The 21,502-nt window shown below is 35.4% G+C and overlaps 1 protein-coding gene across 3 annotated transcripts in view; it reads left to right on the forward strand.

The window, feature by feature from the left end:
• Positions 1 to 9,599, forward strand: part of LOC143208530 (putative G-protein coupled receptor No18) — a 96,803-nt gene extending 87,204 nt beyond the window's left edge. For all 3 annotated transcript variants that reach the window (XM_076422979.1, XM_076422980.1, XM_076422981.1), the window contains exons 5-7: positions 632 to 965; positions 6,499 to 6,799; positions 7,735 to 9,599. In XM_076422979.1, the coding sequence (XP_076279094.1) occupies positions 632 to 965; positions 6,499 to 6,799; positions 7,735 to 7,910 (811 nt within the window). In that variant the 3' untranslated portion in view covers positions 7,911 to 9,599. The remainder of the gene's footprint in view (positions 1 to 631; positions 966 to 6,498; positions 6,800 to 7,734) is intronic.
• Positions 9,600 to 21,502: the final 11,903 nt, after the last annotated feature.

Below are 21,502 nucleotides of genomic sequence, written 5' to 3' on the forward strand. Positions count from 1 at the left end.
ACAGGTATTGAATAGTTTAACTTCGCTCGAGCTGGTGTGAAAATAAATATGTGCACCATCTGCATCGTCCAAGTTCACATCAAAGAACAATATTTTGTAACTTAATATTTCTATTAATTTCTGAATAATCTATATAATCATAGAAATTTTATTATCATGTTTTAATTATTTACAATTCAATATGAATTAATTATATTATTAGTGTTAGGAATTTAACACGTCGATCATTCTATCCAAATTTATTGCAAGTCCCATTCCAGCGAATGGTGTCGCCCTTAGATTCGCTCTCATTTTAATCAGAAAAACACCAGAAAAATGTTAGCAAAGTTCCATAAAAAAATAATCAAAACGAAAAATGTTTTGTGATTGAATCAGTATTGCCTCGCCGCGCCGACTTCTCGAAGATCGAGCTTCCGGGCTTCCGAGGGGATACACGTCGGATAAACTTTTCACAAATATCGTACAGTGTCTTACGCATACATCGAGGCATTACCGTAGTTCCAGTCCCGTATTGAAACTTGTTGTATCAGTTTTACATTTTTCAGTGGTTTGCATGAGTTGACCCCCCTTAATGATCCTTGGCGATTTGCCTCTTCCATACACAGCTAAACGAGGTCAATTTCCGTTCAAGGTATCTAGCCATAACTCAACCACTAACATATAGCCGACGACGTCGAAGTAAAAGACTGGCTGGTCTGATGATTGTAGCAGTCTGGGTCCTAGCCGGCGCCATAACCAGCCCTCCTCTGTTGGGATGCTTTCCACGTGCAACAAATCGCGACACTAAAAAATGTTCGTACAATATGGACTCCTCGTACGTGATATTCTCTGCGATGGGATCGTTTTTTCTACCGATGCTGGTCATGCTTTACGTTTACGGGAGAATATCCTGCTTGATCGCGAGCCGCCATCGGAACCTGGAGGCCACCGGCAACGAGAACATACAGCCACGCAAAAAAATTCTGGTAAGGATCCTTGTCAACCGGATGGCTCCGAATACACAGCTCAAACTGGCCACATACGTTTAGTTCGAATTTTGGCGAGGGGCCATCTTGGATATACAAAATTCAGTCCTCTTTGTAATTTTTCTTTTGACAATTTTAATCCTCATCCGTTCCTCATTTCGCGAACTGAATCTGTCCCTCGGCGTCAAATTGACACAGTGGTAAAATATCGCCGAAATAACAAGATAAAAAGTTATTTTCCGATGTTTTTGTATTCCAATGGATGCGTTAACATCTGCATCTTAGTTTCTGCACAATTTTCGCATAATATAAAGCGATGTGTGGGACATACTGCTTGTTTACACAAATCATATCGGGCACTATGTATATTAGCATTCGGTTTTTTCTTACACATGTGACATCGGGCTCGTTTTTTTGTTGGAGGAGTATGCATTATATAATTACTACAAGACGGTACAATCACTGGTGGTATACCCTGTATGTGTGCAACAAGTGCAGTCGCATTAGATCTTCGCGGTAGATGTGTGCGTAACGTAATACAGGAATGCACCAAAGAATGTCCAATTTCAATCAAAAAAAGGCGTCGACGATATCTTTTATTTTCATTCCACGTTGCATTTGAGTGAAGTAAATATTATAAAAGCATTGCATGCTGATATATCTAACATATTAGCAAAAATTGCCATTGGCCATCTATTTGTTTTGCGCTTACATCTGTATGTGCCCACCATCTCCATATCATCGAGGACATCGACGCGACGACTCCTTTTGTAGCGTTATAATATTTTATTATTCCAGGTTTTTTATCTACTTCACTACTTATTTGCTTTGACGTATGGTATGTACTAAGTAGAATAATAAATCGTCTTCTTTTTGTCACATAAGACGCCATTGTACCTTTTAGTACGTGATCAAAAACAAATTCCGAATGATGAAGTTGCTTCTTCTTCATATCGAGTAAAATTTGTGAAATTTCTTTTCTATTTTTTCGTATGGTCCCTACAAGCGTCATCTTTTGTTTTTGTAATATAGTTGCTAATTCGTGTGAAGTAAAATATTGTCACACGTAACATTGCCTCCACCCAAACCTTCAACTAATTGTAGCACTACGCGTTGACCCTGCTTTACTTCTGTGTGGCAGTTTCGATCGCGTCCCGTGTCAATTTCCATACTATACAATGAGTAATACGTTTTCTTCTAATTTAGAAAAAATCAATTTTCCTTCAATTTTTGAATACCGTATAAATTTGTCATTAAAAAACTCCGCGACAGTACGTAAGAGTACATGTGTCATATTGACACACAGGGACTCTTTCGTAACAAATTCGACTTGCAGTTTTGACATCATTATTTTCCATGAACAATGCTAACCATATGTGTTTCGCATTAAAAAAATAAAAGTCATAAAGTTTCGGACTTTACCGACAAATAACAGAACAGTACACCTTAATTCGCGAAAACTGTGTCAAATTGACACGAGGGACGGATGAGGGTTAAATATAGCTTTTGTTATAAAAATCTTGAGGAGTGACCAATTCTGAATATAGCTTTTTTATGAATAGACAGCGAATTTTACGTATTTATGAGAAAATGTAATTTAAAGCAGTGGAAATATTGGAAGAATTTAAAAATATTGTTATATTATTATTGACCTATTAAATGTATTAAAAAAGAAAATGAATTTCTATTTCACTCCAGTTTGTTGCAATTTAAGTTGAAATTGTTCAATTTCCGTAAAGATTCGCTGTCTAGTGATAAAAGTCTCGAGGAGTGACCAAATTGAAATATGTATAGCTTTTGTTATGAATAGACAGCGGATTTTACGCATTTACAGGTATGACATAAATGAATAGATGTAATTTAAAGCAGAGTAGAAATATTGAAAGAATTAAGAAATATTGTTATACTATTATCGATCTGTTAAATGTATATTAAGAAAGTAAATTTTCGATTTCTCTCCAGTTTCTTGCAATTTAGATTGAAAATGTTCATTTTGCATAAAGATCCGCTGTCTAGTTATATAAAAGTCTGGAGGAGTGAGCAATTTTAAATATCGCTTTTGTTATAAAAGTGTTTCGAGGAGTGACTCGAGAAAAAAATTTTCTAAGAATGTGATATCAAAATAATATGATTTCATTTCCGTTTCTTTTCTTTGCCTTCTAATGCAGAAGAGTAAAAGTAAAATATGAAAGTTTGCGACGCTAATAAAATGATTCCTAACCAACTTATTAACTGCGCTTGAAGAGTGAATCAGACGTGGATTACAGTTTCTCCGGGAAGTCGAACAAGCACGCGTAAATGAGAAATCGATTGACAATTTGAATCTATTCAGACGAATATTTACAAATCTAATGCAGCACCGTTCAATAAAATCGTATTATGCAATGCGAAACTGATCGTTCATCTGCCTTCCTACTGTACTTTACAGTCTAACAATAAGAAATGGCATATACGAGCTAGGAGAAAATATGAAACAGTTTCAATTAAACATTGACGTGGCTTAATTTCAAGAAGCAGTTTCTTCCTGCCTCTTCAAATGCTTCTCGTTTCATTAAAGTGGCGAGCTGTTACGAATTTCCCACGGGGAAGCGCTCGCGAAATAGCGTAACAAATAAAATTCACTGGACACCCATAAAATATTAATTATGCCTCTCGCATCGTCGCGTCGGCTGTTTTGCGTCTCATTCGATAAGATTCTATACTCTTCTGAACCCACGTTAACGCAAAAATAGATTCAATGAAACCAGAGGTGCAGCTTTTTTCCCCATGAGGCAGAAGCAACAGGAAGATCATAACCTCTTCATTTCGTTTCTTGCCTTTGCACGAGGTATGGAAACATAAATCACCTTCTTGCAATGTTTTATTCAGTGCACCGTGAAGAAGTGTCGAAAATTTGCATTCTATTTCTCGGATAAAAACTGGTTTCGCGCGTCCTCGTCATCCGCGAACAGTCGAAACTCTAAGAGCTGTACCATTTACGTCGGCCGCAGATCCCCAATTAGCTCTAAAACAGTAAAAAAGGAAACTGTGTCACCGACCTTAATAGTGCCGGATTCCCTGCGTTTCATAATGATGTAAGATAAAACCTCTATCAATTATACGAACGCAACAGATCCGAAACTCTGCCCGAAATTTTTTAACGCGAACCTCTAATTCGTTAAAACACATTGAAACAAGTTTTCAGTAAAGAATGATACGCATCAGTGGAAAGGAACATCTTAAAAAGGGACATCTTAAGCGGTGCCATGTATTTTATTATGCTCAAGAACGTATTTGAAAAGACAACTGTGGAAAGTCTTTTCAGACGAACTAGATCGTCGTCCAAATTCTTCTTTACAGTAGGTCAAATGTCAACGATTTTCCTCCGGAGATTTAATACACGATCGTTCAATTTTCATCGACAGTGTAGACAATTTCCGTTTTGTATACAGTATACGGCAACCTCTCACATATTCCGCGAGAACAGTTCAGGAGGGTGGAAATAGAGACACCCTTTAAGACGCGCCGAGGTAGATCGCCGTCGAATTTTGTCAGACAATGTTGGAACAGGTTCAACGTGTGTTATCGCAATACATCGCACCCCTGCGACAAAAGTGGCACAAGTCAAAAAACCTGATTTTTCAGTTATTACTAGACTGCGGATTTTTATGCATTTATGAAGAAATTGGCTGAGTGAAATATAAAACAGTAAAGGAATAGAAAACTTGAAGAACATTCCAATGTTGTTTTTAATGCAATCAAGTCATTGAGGGATGGAATCAATTTTTATTTTATTCCTGCTTCCCACAATCAATGAAGAACATTTTTATTTTGCATAAAGATCCGCAGTCTAGTTATTACCATTAATGAATTCTGTAAATACCAATTATTTCATAAGTTATCAAAAGCGTATTAACTTTATTTCATTGTGTAGCCTCCAGTCAGTGTATGGTTAAACGTACAACGTAGATAAAATAGATTTCGCAGAATTCTTATTTATCTGATAAGGTCTCTGAATTCGAAGCGAGGTTAATAACGAAATAAATTTCATGGGTTCATGATCCCGTGTATTTGACTGCGAAATGTATCCTGTGGCTTTCCTTAATTCTAACGTTTGTAATTCGCACGCGCGCGCGCGCGATACAACATCTACAGACCATCAAAAGTGACTGATATGTATAGTACATTACAAAAGTAACAAGGTTAAATTTATTTAATAATATTATACATACTGGAGTCAAAAATATATTCAATAAATTCCCATGAAAACACCTTTTCAATTTCAATAATTGTCAAAAAAACTCTAAAATGGGTCCTCCCATTTTACCCCTCGTGGTAGGTTTAGTCTTAATGTGATGAAGCGTCCGAAATATTGCAAATCAACGCCTATTAGTTGAAATAAAGTATGAACTGTGAAAGACAACGCTTTTAACCCTTATCGCTCGAATGGTGACCCAGAGAGAGAGAGAGAGAGAGAGAGAGAGTCGCAACTAAAAATTGCTGTACCATTATTAAAAATATTTTCTAGATTATTATATATCTAATCTGTTGGTATCTAATCAATTATTAAACATTTAAGTATTGTATGAGGTATTATATCAATTTCATATCTATAAAAATCATTGTAGGGTAACTGCACCAGTGAATAAACGGGAACCAGTAAATGAACGCTTTTGTATATTTCAACAAATTTTAAGCCGCACGGCATAGTAGCGATAATGACTCTTGGGCCAATGGAATATATGACTCTTTTTCGTAGCTGTATTCCTATTGGTACAATAGAAAGAATATAGTAAGAATATATTGGTACTAGAATGTAGTGTTCATTGACTGGTATTTTTTATATTTTTTATTTAACGTTTAATAAAGAAAAATAATAATAATTTCATTTTATTTGTGTTCATTTATTTTTGACAAATGAAGTATAGGGAGCCATTTGGCATATATGAGATTCCTTTAATTCACATATTTTTTTTAAATAAAATATCTTCCTGATCAATTTCTTAAATGTTCATTCACTGGTGCAGTTACCCTAGAATGGAAAGGTGTGTTGTGGAAAGAATAACGTGGAAGAGGAAAGGTCTAAGGGTTGTTTGATCCTAATGACTCGGATGTTTTGGCTGACGTTTTTCTACGGCTTGGTTATCGTGATGCGTTACATGAGTTATTGGGTATACAACACTGTCCTTTGAAGTAAATTTCAAATGAAACACTTAAAGTATGTAGTAAAGATTTGCTGGGAACAAAATTGAAAAATAATTCGGAGTGCAAAGGGTTAACTATTCGGCTGGCAAGAAAGTAATTTCGGTATTTTAAGGTGAAATGATAACCTGAAATCGCACTTGGATCAGTTTTTTACCGATTGGGACCAGACGTTTTATTTTAGCGCGGAATTGTGAAGCTACTATATAAAATATATGTATTAAAGTTCATTGATTGAATAGAAGAATTGGGTTCTATTTCACCTTAAAATTACTTTCTTGCCAACAGAATATTATCTGGACCACCGGCAGTGATACTAATAATAATCCGTCAGACACGTCGATGTTGACAGATCGAACGAGCGAAGAGCATCAGAATACGAAGAACCGAATGCATGGCGAATACCGTGAGCTGCGAGAGGACATCCGAAGAAATCGACCCCCCGGCCACAAGCAAAAAGTCTGGGATCGTACGTAGTCATCAGCAGAGTTGCATTAACAGAGCAGTGAAAGAGACAAAAACAGCTGGCACTTTAGCAGTGGTCGTGGGTGGATTCGTGGCGTGTTGGTTACCGTTTTTCATCCTCTATCTGGCCACCCCTTTCATACCCGTGAACCCGCCGGATGTACTTATGCCAGCGTTAACGTGGCTAGGTATTTACCATTTCGTTCCGACGCGTTCGATGTTGTCCGGAACACTAAAACCGACTGGGGAAATGTTTGCTTGCAAATCAAAAATATCCGAAATCCGCGAGCGCGACACTCGAACGATAGCCTCACTAGCACAACATTTCTCCACAACATTTTTTAGTTCTGCGAGCTCTATTTTCCTCTTTGATTTCCATTTTTTCGTACAATAATTAGAGTGCGGATCTTTATGCTAATTGTAAATAAAAATTGTCTAAATAATTTGTTGCTTCAATTTTTAATCACTCTATTTTTCCACTCTATCTCTTTTCAATTTATTCTTACCTAACGTATACTTAGATTGCGGACGTTTGTGTGAATATAAATTTTTACGGACAAATTCGTAGAAAAAAAACTTCTTTACCTCGTTAGGGCCTTTGTTATGCAAGCTTCTGCTGCACTCTCGTAAAAGCTTCACCGACAGGCTTTTTCTACTATGTATGTACCTTTTACGAACAATTTTAAACAATGTTTTGTACAGTCATATATTTCTTTCAAGTACAAAATGGTAAATAGACTGGAAAATAAAAATGTTCTGCGTCAATTGCAAGGGATAGACGCCAAGTAAAAAGTTCTTTCATCCCTCAATATAACTATAACAAGCTAAAAATAATATGTATAAAATCTGCAGTCTAATAAAATGAAACAGAATTTGTTCGTTCGAAGTGTAAATCCAAAATTGAAGGAATACTATACTGAGGAGTGTGCGATGGGTTAACCCATCGCTTTCTTTGTCGAGTATTAGAAGATAGGCGCTATAAATGCACAAGCTCCGCAGTCTGGTTAGAATTATAAATGATCGCGAGCATTTGTTTATTTTGCAACGTACGCTTTCGCAAGCGAAGCTCGGGAAGAACGTTTGAAGATACCACGCGAGTATAATGTTGATTTGTTGATTCCAGGCTGGATCAATTCGGCGATAAACCCGTTCATATACGCGTTTTACTCAGCCGACTTCAGATTAGCATTCTGGCGACTTACATGCCGGAAGTGTTTCAAGAGCAGAACCAACTTGGATCGGAGCAATCGAAAATTGCCGGTTCCAGCGAACGGGAAGAAAGAAACTTCGAGGACGTGAAGACCAATTAACAAGCGGAAACTCCTCGACCACTGTGATTGAGTCTGAGGCCACTGTGATTTATCTAAGGCCTAGCGCGCACAAATGATCCTTTTCCCTTCAGCCCTTGATACGGTGAATTAGTTTAACGACCACGGACGCGAGGCACACTGCGAACGAAGACAAAAGTCCAATCTGAAGGTCCTAGAAACGTTAAGAGTTAGGAGACTCTCTTCCGCCGAATACGGTGGCTAAACGCAGAATTAGGCCTGAATTTTTTCTATACTTGTTCACACACAAGCAACTTTTCTACAACTACTTGTCCTAGGGTAGACTCCGTCGACTTCCTTTCGCGTTCTCCGATGAAATCGACTTTCTTTTACAGTACACACTTTCGCGTATGATTCCCTGGAAATGAAATATGTTTCATTCTCATACGTTCCTCGGGGTGAAAATTCAACTATGTATCTACTTTTTTTCACGTGCTGTAGGACAATTGAACTGTCGCATGCAGAATTGGTGCAAATTAATTAAGTCTTTCTATAGAACACAAGAGTATTGTCAATGACGCGGTGTTGAACCAGACAGAGAAATATTGACCTTATAAATCAAGCATAACTTGCTGTTTTAAAGTGTAAAACAGGAATAGATGAAATATTATCTTAGGCTCTTTTATGTGACTATTTCTGAGGAGCGTATGAGAGTTAATTAGATTGAATATAAACTGTGCGACGACATTTTTACAATGAAACCTCTGTCCACGCTGCGAACGAATTTCAAAAGCGTTCACTATTTTTTCTGTTTATTGACACTGTCCATTTCATTAAATGTTATATACAGTATTATACATGTTTAGTTACATCGTGCGTGTTAATACATATTTAGGTAGAACGAACGGTACGAGACGAATGGTGCGAGTAAATGTACACCGTTTTGTTTTATTAATATGTAAAACGAAATTGCTATGTTTGAATTTTCATTGTAAGCCATCGAATAAAGTGACAGAAACATTAACAAACAATACAAATGGGGCACTGTTCGACGGACCGCCATTTTACTCAACAGAGATGAAACGGACAAAGAACACAGTACAATTTAAAAGTATCTGAAACAATAGTACTAATTTTCCGATCACGTATGGTGGAGTAACAATACGCTTACCCCCAATCAGCGGGGAGCATAATATTCCGTGGAACGGCACGGTTCTCAGTGGATGAACCTTAAACAATTTGTATGCGCTAGGCTTATTACGATTTCTATTGCGTCAACTGTTAAACAAATATCCTGAAGCATACGAATGACACCTCGGTTAGATTCGTTCGCTTTATTTACATAGTTTCATGAATATTTTAAGTATTTAATTCGTAAAACCATCGAGCAGACATATATTTATTTATTTATTTATTTATTCGAATAATCGTAAAATGTTTTATATTCGAACGAACTTTTTCGTGTTAAGGTTCGTTTAGCCAATTATTTATTTATTTATTTATTTATTCGACTAGTCGTAAAATGTTTTATATTCGAACGAACTTGAGTGCGTAAATAAAATTTCATACTCGCATTATAGAACCTAGAATTATAATAATAGATTATAGAGATAGTTTTCCTTCGTCATTACAACACTGTATTTCCTATATTTATGAACGCATGGTCGTGCGTCTACATCTGTAAATGTAGAAATGATGCAAGTATACGGATTTTATAACATTCTGGAACTGATTTCACTTCGGAAATCCCCTCAAACCTTATCTGTTCTTTTCTCCTCTTTGTTGTGCACGCTAATTACGCGACGCCTGCGTTATCGTATCATCGTATCATTGTGGCACGGCAACAATGAAAAATCACGCGGTTTTCCCATTACCAACGTGATTTCCTCTCGGCATTCTAATAAATAAAACGAAAATAACCCGTTTTAGTTCGTGCGAGTGTAAAAGATAACAAGCAGCTGGAGAAAGCCCAACGGAAACCCATTACAGAATCCTAGTAACGGAATATCGATCGTGAGGAGCGAAATAGAAACATGATTTTTAAAATGGATAGACATTTTTACAGTGTACTCTTAAATTCAGATTTTGAGTGTATATGAATTTCGAGCGCAATAAGAATACTGTAAAAACTTAGTATGTATAGTGGTGTAAAGTGTGGGATAAGGTTCACGGAACATCATAAAATATGTAAAGCGAAATGCTATAATAAATTGTTTTCTATGGATCACCGAATTGTACGGATTTCTTCTGATAAACTTTAATATTAATCGAATATATATTTAATAATAGCATGAAGGTTTTTTAGTATTGGAAACACTTTGTTGTTTAGAATTAAAATAACTATACATATACAGGTGATGAATAACGGACAGGTGACCATGGATTCAATAAAATTGTTATTCAAGGGTTAAAAAAATTGGTGGGTGTCTACTGGAGAATCCTCTGTGTCTGTATTGTACAATAAAGGTAATGTATTCATGCAAAATGGAAAATATTGGGTATTCATTACAGCAGCAAATGATTCGTGCCGCTTTTCCCATAAGACGCAATGTTAATTCCGGCACGAATTATTTGCTCTTTCTAAACGTCCGTACAGCGCCATTTCATGCAGCGGCCAAAAGTTACAACTCTAACTGTTAGCCAAATGTTACCGACAGAGTACAGTGTGGCGGATGTAGATAATGAAGATATGTAGATAATGAAGATTTCTAATGTAAACTTGAAGATAATGTAGATTTCTGTTAATGTTTATTGTATTGACACCGACGAGATACTATTAAAGACTGCCAGCACCGACGAGATACTGTTAAAGACTGCCAGCCTTACGGGAGTTGGCGGGACTCGAATTTTTCGGTGTTCTCTTACGCCCTCTAGGATATATTCTGACTGGAGTGAGAAACAGGAGGCCACCGACGGCATTTCGTCGGTGCAGAAGACACTGTATTGATATCGTGTTAGCAACGCGCCCGCGCGCTACACTCACCAGGGTACCTTTACTATATCCGTGTGCGCTGCTTGTGCGCTTGTGCCAGCCGCAATCTATTTTTAGCACTTGCCATGTTGCCATGCTTTACGGCTTACGGAAACGAAACTGAAATTCGACTGTCGAGCCGTCGAGCGTATGAATCGCAATCTGGAGCTAGCATTCGAGTCCCCGTGCAGCGAGGATATTTTTTTTATTTTTATTTTTCATTACTTTTTTAATTACATTTTTTAACCTTCCAAAAAATTAAAAATGTTAAAACTATGTTCAGAATATGTATTCATTTTAAATAGAAACGTTTTGTTACTGTCATAATTGCATTAATAAAAATTGGTATATGATCGAGAACAGGTTGATGGTATTTATTTGGACTGATTGGAGAATACGAAAATGCAGGAAGTATTTTTTAGTTTATGAAACAATTTGTAGATTTATTAGTTGTCAAACAAATAATAAAATAAATTGTAGAATATATATAAATTGATGTTATACTAGCATACACAAGTTTAGTTGATCTTCTGTCTTCCTATAATAAAAAAACACAGTCATAACTATAATTATAATAGAATTTCATAAAATATTGAGGTTATTGCAAACTCATTTTTTTTTTTGCGATGTTGCTCTAATTTTATTGCTTCTTTTGAATGTCCATTTCCTTCCGAGACAGTGGCGTTTCTAGGTGTAAATAAAAAATGTTGATATAAAATGTATCATAGTTAAACTACAATTGTTCTAATAACGTGGAATGTAGTACATATTAAGTTTTAATTACCAGGATTTTCTTCTTCGACGTTAAGCACCCTTTACTGCTTCTCGTAATTTACGTATATGTACATTAGGGTGGACCTTATTTTTCGACCATGAAATTTTTTTGTCCCGTAAACCAGAATTGTAACAAATGTTGAGAAAAAGATCTGGAAAAATTTTGGGGCCGATTTTGGACCATGGGAAAATGAGGCGCAGCAAATTTGAAAATTTTGAATTTTTTAAATCTTGACATAAATAGACGTTATGATATATCGTTGAATTTGTCTTTTTTCTCTTTAAGAATCCGTATGTAGTATAAACAGTTGTTGATAGAAAAAACATCCGTGACTTTGAAAACTTGAAATAATTACTTTGAAAAAAAATTTTTTCTCTGATACTATATCCACCTCCTTATATACTACAACTTTTGTTTGAAGAGTTTTTTCATATATACATGACTGACAGAGATATTAAGGGGCGTAATTTGCATTATTCGGAAGCATACAACTGCACATATAGCTATTTTTAACCGACTTCGAAAAAGGAGGAGGTTACTCAATTCGATCTGTATGTGCCTTTTTTCTCGCTTTTTTTTCAATGTATGTTCACCGATTACGCCGAGATGGATGGACCAATCGGAACGAAACCTTTTGCATCTTGTAGAGTATGTTCCCGAGATGGTCCCCCCGTGCAAAAAAATTTTACTTAATTACGATTTTATTTGCGAAAATGTAGGGTGGTGATACCGTCGTGAACTCCGCTGAATGTTAGACATTAGGAAAAGTAACGACGCGACGTCGTTACCGCTATCGATTGCGGCTTTCAGATATTTATAAATTACGATTTGGAATGTGACGGCTGACAGAGATAAAAAAGTGTGAAATAAAAAAAAATTTTTTTTTTTTAATTCAACCGACTTCAAAAAACGCACTAAAAAGTATAAAATAATTTCCATTTAACATATGGGAATACACACGAACTTAAATACAATACAATCTTTTCGAAGGCGGCGCAAAATTGAAAATTTTCGACACTGGAAATTACGAAAATCCTTAAATTGTTCTAAATACTAATATATTTATATTTAAATAATATATTTGCGCCGCCTCCGAAAAGATTGTATTGTATTTAAGTTCGTGTGTATTCACTGTATTAAATGGAAATTATTTTATACTTTTTAGTGCGTTTTTTCGAAGTCGGTTTAATTTTTTTTTAAAAAGTTTTTTTTTCATCATAGCTACATGTTGCCGAATAATGCAAATTACGCCTCGTAAACGAAAAAATAGGACTTTTGAGGCAGGTAGCGCCCTAGATCGATGTTTTATCTAGCGTTTTTTTTTTACTAGTGAAAAACCCCGTGTTTGTATTATTGAGAACTGAGTAAATGAATATCTTGCAATCCTGGAAGTCTCTCTACTCGCTTATATACATATATACATATAAATAAATTCATTAATACGCTCCAATCTACAAAAGAAAAACAGTTATAATATCGGAAAAAGAAGTTATTATGAATAAGTAGTCTGACTGAAACATAGACTGAAGGTGGTCGATGATACCGCTGAACGGGGCGTTAAACTAATGGAGGATCATAATAAAATTTTATATAGAAACAAAGAGGAGAAATAATATACATATACTATACAAACTGTGATGGAATATCAACAGCAGTATCCTGACGCCACAAAACAGATTTGTCAAAGGATTTTTTAATATTTTTTAATATAGAGAGAGAAACACCTGATCAATCCATACATGCGATTAATTGCATTTTTAAGAGGCATTGAAGACTGCTTATTAACTGAGAGTTATTAAATTTTTCATTTTCCTCAGAGTCAGTAAGTTCTTTATTTTTCTCGGAGTCATTAAGTTTTCCATTTTTCTCGGAGTTATTCAATTTTTCATTTTCCTCAGTGTCGTCAAGTTTTTTCATATAGTCCAGTCGGCAGGTCGAAAAAAAGGCGTCTACCTGGAAAGTATTCCGAACTTAATGAAATTTTGACACGTCATTTAGGGGTACTCTGGGGTGTCGAATCTCAGTTTTCGACCTCGAGGACCCCGTGCTAACTTGGGGAGGGGGAAAAACCACGATTTTTATTACCTTGTTTTGGTTTTTCGCCTATTACTCAAAAACTGTGGGTCCTCAGAACTTTTGTTTTTCATTTTTGGAAAGAGCATTAAATTTCCTTCAAATTTCACTGGTCAATCTTTTTTTTTGACCCAACAGGCACCGATAGACAGGCGTTCAAAATTAGGAAATGTTTCTCAAAATGACATTTTGAGCCACGCATTGTGACATTTAGCAGGCAATTGCAAGTTTTTGGCTCATAACTTTAGTTTTTCAGCATATCTATATATAATCTTCATACTACGGATACCCCTTACATTTTCACTATTAACTGGGGAGGATAGCACAATTTATTTACTTCAACCGAGTGGATTCAAGCCTTTTTATATTTTTGTTGGTGTTATGTTTAATAGCAATATAGATATTAATAATAAAAAAAAACATCCCCGATCGGACCCCGCCGTCGTTTTTTTCAGTTTTTGAGTAATAGGCGAAAAATCAAAACAAGGTAATAAGAATCGTGGTTTTTTCTCCCAAGTTAGCACAGGGTCCTCGAGGTTGAAAACTCAGATTCGACACCCCAGAGTACCCCTAAATGACGTGTCAAAATTTCATTAAGTTGGGAATACTTTCCAGGTAAAAGTACCTGGCGACTAGACTATACGCGCTGTCGTAAAAAAAGTTCTGGTATGTTGATAGTCTAAAAATATGATCACAATGCTATTTTTCAATTTCTCTAAAAAACCTGCATTTGTCGAATTTTTGCGTGTTTTTCACTTTGTGTAATTAACATTTTGAACCAAAAAATCGGGAAAAAATCTCAAATATCAATTTCAATTAAATGCAATTATATGATTAAATTAATGCAAGTAAATGGGGAAAATTGACCGAAAATTGAATGGCACAACGGCTGTTTAAATAATTCGAAGGACTACCTCGTCCGGCTGGGCCCTTCATTCCAAATTGTAATATTCCAATATTCCAATATCATTTTAAATATATTCAAGTACTATTTAAAACTATTAATGAGTTTTAACAACAAAATATTTTAAATAGAAAACTAAATTTTGACATATAAGATAAGATTATAGCAAGCTTGCTATAAATGTCGAAAACTCGAGTCTGGCCAGAGACATTCAATTTTCAGGAAACACTATTCTATGATGACGAACGGAGAAAAGGGAAGTGAAGCTCGGGGGCTTCGGTCGCCGTGGACTGGAGTGAAACATTGTAACATGATACGGGTCGGGTCGGGTATATCGATGTGAGACTACTAATCAAACAACAAAGCTTAATTATTTATCAATACTTTTTTATAGGATTTTCCTTAACATATTTGGTGAATTTTGTTTCTTTTTATGAAAATGGTACCAAAATTATATAATTCCGATGATATATGAAGGCTAGCGTCGGGAAAAAAAGAGACGCGGAGAGTCCTCATTCTTTTAAGATTTCGACTTCGACTTCGTCTGCTAGCTCTTCGCCTCGTCGCACAATGTACTCATAAATGAATCATGTTTCAGGAAGTGCTTCAGTTCAGAATGAAATAAAATAATGTTACACGCACTTTTTAAATAGCGTCATATATGGTGCAAGAAATATTCGTATAGAGTCAAATAGAATTATTTTTTTAGATATCTTCGTACGAAATATTGCCTCTAAATAACATTGTATGGATAGGAGCCGTCGAAAATTAGTTAATACTTTTATCTTGTTACTACCTCTGCTTTAATAATTGCAGTCAATAATGCTATCGAGCATTACAAGTATGGGATAAATAAGTAAAAAAATTAATTTTCTGTTTCCTACTAAGGATCTTAATAAGAACGATTGAATTTTGTCATTACATAACATAACAGAATATTTTTTAAGAATCATTATTTTATATATAACGCAATAATGTTCAAATTACTATTTAAATTGCAATATACATTTGTAGAATATTACGTAGTAATTACTTTCATTTTTCCTTCATCTATAAACTATCGATTATATTGTAAACAATTATTACAATGGTGATAATAACGGAAATAAGAATACAATAAGAGAATTATACATATACATATAGTATTATAAGGCAATTACAGAATGGGTAATGTCAGCATTCTACAATATCATTCTTCTTCAACTTGACGAATATCTCGTCGATTGTGGAACTTTTACCGCTGTGGTATATCAGATCACTGTAACTTTCCCGTTATCCCCGCGCCCACTCGCGCCCACTTACCGGTCCCGCGGAATAACACAGGCACCGACGAGATACTATTAAAGACTGCCAGCCCCTGTGTTATTCCGCGGGACCGGTAAGTGGGCGCGAGTGGGCGCGGGGATAACGGGAAAGTTACAGTGACCTGATATACCACAGCGGTAAAAGTTCCACAATCGACGAGATATTCGTCAAGTGGAAGAAGAATGATATAGTAGAATGCTGACATTACCCATTCTGTAATTGCCTTATAATACTATATGTATATGTATAATTCTCTTATTGTATTCTTATTTCCGTTATTATCACCATTGTAATAATTGTTTACAATATAATCGATAGTTTATAGATGAAGGAAAAATGAAAGTAATTACTACGTAATATTCTACAAATGTATATTGGAATTTAAATAGTAATTTGAACATTATTGCGTTATATATAAAATAATGATTCTTAAAAAATATTCTGTTATGTTATGTAATGACAAAATTCAATCGTTCTTATTAAGATCCTTAGTAGGAAACAGAAAATTAATTTTTTTACTTATTTATCCCATACTTGTAATGCTCGATAGCATTATTGACTGCAATTATTAAAGCAGAGGTAGGAACAAGATAAAAGTATTAACTAATTTTCGACGGCTCCTATCCATACAATGTTATTTAGAGGCAGTATTTCGTACGAAGATATCTAAAAAAATAATTCTATTTGACTCTATACGAATATTTCTTGCACCATATATGACGCTATTTAAAAAGTGCGTGTAACATTATTTTATTTCATTCTGAACTGAACCACTTCCTGAAACATGATTCATTTATGAGTACATTGTGCGACGAGGCGAAGATCTAGCAGACGAAGTCGAAGTCGAAATCTTAAAAGAATAAGGACTCTCCGCGTCTCTTCTTTTCCCGACGCTGTCCTTCTTTGTGTCCGAAACTTGCGTCGCTCATTGCATAAGCAAATATCATCGGAATTATATAATTTTGGTATCATTTTCATAAAAAGAAACAAAATTCACCAAATATGTTAAGGAAAATCCTATAAAAAAGTAATGATAAATAATTAAGCTTTGTTGTTTGATTAGTAGTCTCACACCGATATACCCGACCCGACCCGTATCATGTTACAATGTTTCACTCCATTCCACGGCGACCGAAGCCCTCGAGCTTCACTTCCCTTTTCTCCGTTCGTCATCATAGAATAGTGTTTCCTGAAAATTGAATGTCTCTGGCCAGACTCGAGTTTTCGACATTTATAGCAAGCTTGCTATAATCTTATCTTATATGTCAAAATTTAGTTTTCTATTTAAAATATTTTGTTGTTAAAACTCATTAATAGTTTTAAATAGTACTTGAAATATTGAAAATGATATTGGAATATTGGAATATTACAATTTGGAATGAAGGGCCTAGCCGGACGAGGTAGTCCTTCGAATTATTTAAACAGCCGTTGCACCATTCAATTTTCGGTCAATTTTCCCCATTTACTTGCATTAATTTAATCATATAATTGCATATAATTGAAATTGATATTTGAGATTTTCTCCCGATTTTTTGGTTCAAAATGTTAATTACACAAAGTGAAAAACACACAAAAATTCGACAAATGCAGGTTTTTTAGAGAAATTGAAAAATAGCATTGATCATATTTTTAGACTATCAACATACCAGAACTTTTGTTACGACAGCGCGTATAGTCCAGTCGCCAGGTACTTTTACCTGGAAAGTATTCCGAACTTAATGAAATTTTGACACGTCATTTAGGGGTACTCTGGGGTGTCGAATCTGTGAGTTTTCAACCTCGAGGACCCTGTGCTAACTTGGGGAGGGAGAAAAAACCACGATTCTGATTACCTTGTTTTGGTTTTTCGCCTATTACTCAAAAACTGAAAAAAACGACGACGGGGCCCGATCGGGGATGTTTTTTTTTATTATTAATATCTATATTGCTATTAAACATAACAACAACAAAAATATAAAAAGGCTCGAATCCACTCGATTGAAGTAAATAAATTGTGCTGTCCTCCCCAGTTAATAGTGAAAATGTAAGGGGTATCCGTAGTATGAAGATTATACATAGATATGTTGAAAAACTAAAGTTATGAGTCAAAAACTTGCAATTTCCTGCTAAATGTCACAATGCGTGGCTCAAAATGTCATTTTGAGAAACATTTCCTAATTTTGAACACCTGTCTATCGGTGCCTGTTGGGTCAAAAAAAAGATTGAACAGTGAAATTTGAAGAAAATTTAATGCTCTTTCCAAAAATGAAAAACAAAAGTTCTGAGGACCCACAGTTTTTGAGTAATAGGCGAAAAACCAAGACAAGGTAATAAAAATCGTGGTTTTTCCCCCTCCCCAAGTTAGCACAGGGTCCTCGAGGTCGAAAACTGAGATTCGACACCCCAGAGTACCCCTAAATGACGTGTCAAAATTTCATTAAGTTCGGAATACTTTCCAGGTAGACGCCTTTTTTTCGACCTGCCGACTGGACTATATGAAAAAACTTGACGACACTGAGGAAAATGAAAAATTGAATAACTCCGAGAAAAATGGAAAACTTAATGACTCCGAGAAAAATAAAGAACTTACTGACTCTGAGGAAAATGAAAAATGTAATAACTCTCAGTTAATAAGCAGTCTTCAATGCCTCTTAAAAATGCAATTAATCGCATGTAGGGATTGATCAGGTGTTTCTCTCTCTATATTAAAAAATATTAAAAAATCCTTTGACAAATCTGTTTTGTGGCGTCAGGATACTGCTGTTGATATTCCATCACAGTTTGTATAGTATATGTATATTATTTCTCCTCTTTGTTTCTATATAAAATTTTATTATGATCCTCCATTAGTTTAACGCCCCGTTCAGCGGTATCATTGACCACCTTCAGTCTATGTTTCAGTCAGACTACTTATTCATAATAACTTCTTTTTCCGATATTATAACTGTTTTTCTTTTGTAGATTGGAGCGTATTAATGAATTTATTTATATGTATATATGTATATAAGCGAGTAGAGAGACTTCCAGGATTGCAAGATATTCATTTACTCAGTTCTCAATAATACAAACACGGGGTTTTTCACTAGTAAAAAAAAAACGCTAGATAAAACATCGATCTAGGGCGCTACCTGCCTCAAAAGTCCTATTTTTTCGTTTACGAGGCGTAATTTGCATTATTCGGCAGCATGTAGCTATGATGAAAAAAAAACTTTTTTAAAAAAAATTAAACCGACTTCGAAAAAACGCACTAAAAAGTATAAAATAATTTCCATTTAATACAGTGAATACACACGAACTTAAATACAATACAATCTTTTCGGAGGCGGCGCAAATATATTATTTAAATATAAATATATTAGTATTTAGAACAATTTAAGGATTTTCGTAATTTCCAGTGTCGAAAATTTTAAATTTTGCGCCGCCTTCGAAAAGATTGTATTGTATTTAAGTTCGTGTGTATTCCCATATATTAAATGGAAATTATTTTATACTTTTTAGTGCGTTTTTTGAAGTCGGTTGAATTTAAAAAAAAAAAATTTTTTTTATTTCACACTTTTTTACCTCTGTCAGCCGTCACATTCCAAATCGTAATTTATAAATATCTGAAAGCCGCAATCGATAGCGGTAACGACGTCGCGTCGTTACTTTTCCTAATGTCTAACATTCAGCGGAGTTCACGACGGTATCACCACCCTACATTTTCGCAAATAAAATCGTAATTAAGTAAAATTTTTTTGCACGGGGGGACCATCTCGGGAACATACTCTACAAGATGCAAAAGGTTTCGTTCCGATTGGTTCATCCATCTCGGCGTAATCGGTGAACATACATTGAAAAAAAAGCGAGAAAAAAGGCACATACAGATCGAATTGAGTAACCTCCTCCTTTTTCGAAGTCGGTTAAAAATAGCTATATGTGCAGTTGTATGCTTCCGAATAATGCAAATTACGCCCCTTAATATCTCTGTCAGTCATGTATATATGAAAAAACTCTTCAAACGAAAGTTGTAGTATATAAGGAGGTGGATATAGTATCAGAGAAAAAAAATTTTTTCAAAGTCATTATTTCAAGTTTTCAAGGTCACGGATGTTTTTTCTATCAACAACTGTTTATGCTATATATGGATTCTTAAAGAGAAAAAAGACAAATTCAACGATATATATAACGTCTATTTATGTCAAGATTTAAAAAATTCAAAATTTTCAAATTTGCTGCGCCTCATTTTCCCATGGTCCAAAATCGGCCCCAAAATTTTTCCAGATCTTTTTCTCAACATTTGTTACAATTCTGGTTTACGGGACCAAAAAATTTCATGGTCGAAAAATAAGGTCCACCCTAATGTACATATACGTAAATTACGAGAAGCAGTAAAGGGTGCTTAACGTCGAAGAAGAAAATCCTGGTAATTAAAACTTAATATGTACTACATTCCACGTTATTAGAACAATTGTAGTTTAACTATGATACATTTTATATCAACATTTTTTATTTACACCTAGAAACGCCACTGTCTCGGAAGGAAATGGACATTCGAAAGAAGCAATAAAATTAGAGCAACATCGCAAAAAAAAATGAGTTTGCAATAACCTCAATATTTTATGAAATTCTATTATAATTATAGTTATGACTGTATTTTTTTATTATAGGAAGACAGAAGATCAAATAAACTTGTGTATGCTAGTATAAAATCAATTTATATATATTATACAATTTATTTTATTATTTGTTTGACAACTAATAAATCTACAAATTGTTTCATAAACTAAAAAATACTTCCTGCATTTTCGTATTCTCCAATCAGTCCAAATAAATACCATCAACGTGTTCTCATATACCAATTTTTATTAATGCAATTATGACAGTAACAAAACGTTTCTATTTAAAATGAATACATATTTTGAACATAGTTTTAACATTTTTAAATTTTTGGAAGGTTAAAAAATGTAATTAAAAAAGTAATGAAAAATAAAAATAAAAAAAAAATCCTCGCTGCACGGGGACTCGAATGCTAGCTCCAGATTGCGATTCATACGCTCGACGGCTCGACAGTCGAATTTCAGTTTCGTTTCCGTAAGCCGTAAAGCATGGCAACATGGCAAGTGCTAAAAATAGATTGCGGCTGGCACAAGCGCACAAGCAGCGCACACGGATATAGTAAAGGTACGCTGGTGAGTGTAGCGCGCGGGCGCGTTGCTAACACGATATCAATACAGTGTCTTCTGCACCGACGAAATGCCGTCGGTGGCCTCCTGTTTCTCACTCCAGTCAGAATATATCCTAGAGGGCGTAAGAGAACACCGAAAAATTCGAGTCCCGCCAACTCCCGTAAGGCTGGCAGTCTTTAACAGTATCTCGTCGGTGACACAGGGGCTGGCAGTCTTTAATAGTATCTCGTCGGTGCTGCCAGCCCCTGTGTTATTCCGCGGGACCGGTAAGTGGGCGCGAGTGGGCGCGGGCACCGACGAGATACTATTAAAGACTGCCAGCCCCTGTGTTATTCCGCGGGACCGGTAAGTGGGCGCGAGTGGGCGCGGGGATAACGGGAAAGTTACAGTGATCTGATATACCACAGCGGTAAAAGTTCCACAATCGACGAGATATTCGTCAAGATGAAGA

The sequence above is a fragment of the Lasioglossum baleicum genome, chromosome 5, assembly GCF_051020765.1.
Source record: "Lasioglossum baleicum chromosome 5, iyLasBale1, whole genome shotgun sequence".
NCBI classification, from domain to species: domain Eukaryota; kingdom Metazoa; phylum Arthropoda; class Insecta; order Hymenoptera; family Halictidae; genus Lasioglossum; species Lasioglossum baleicum.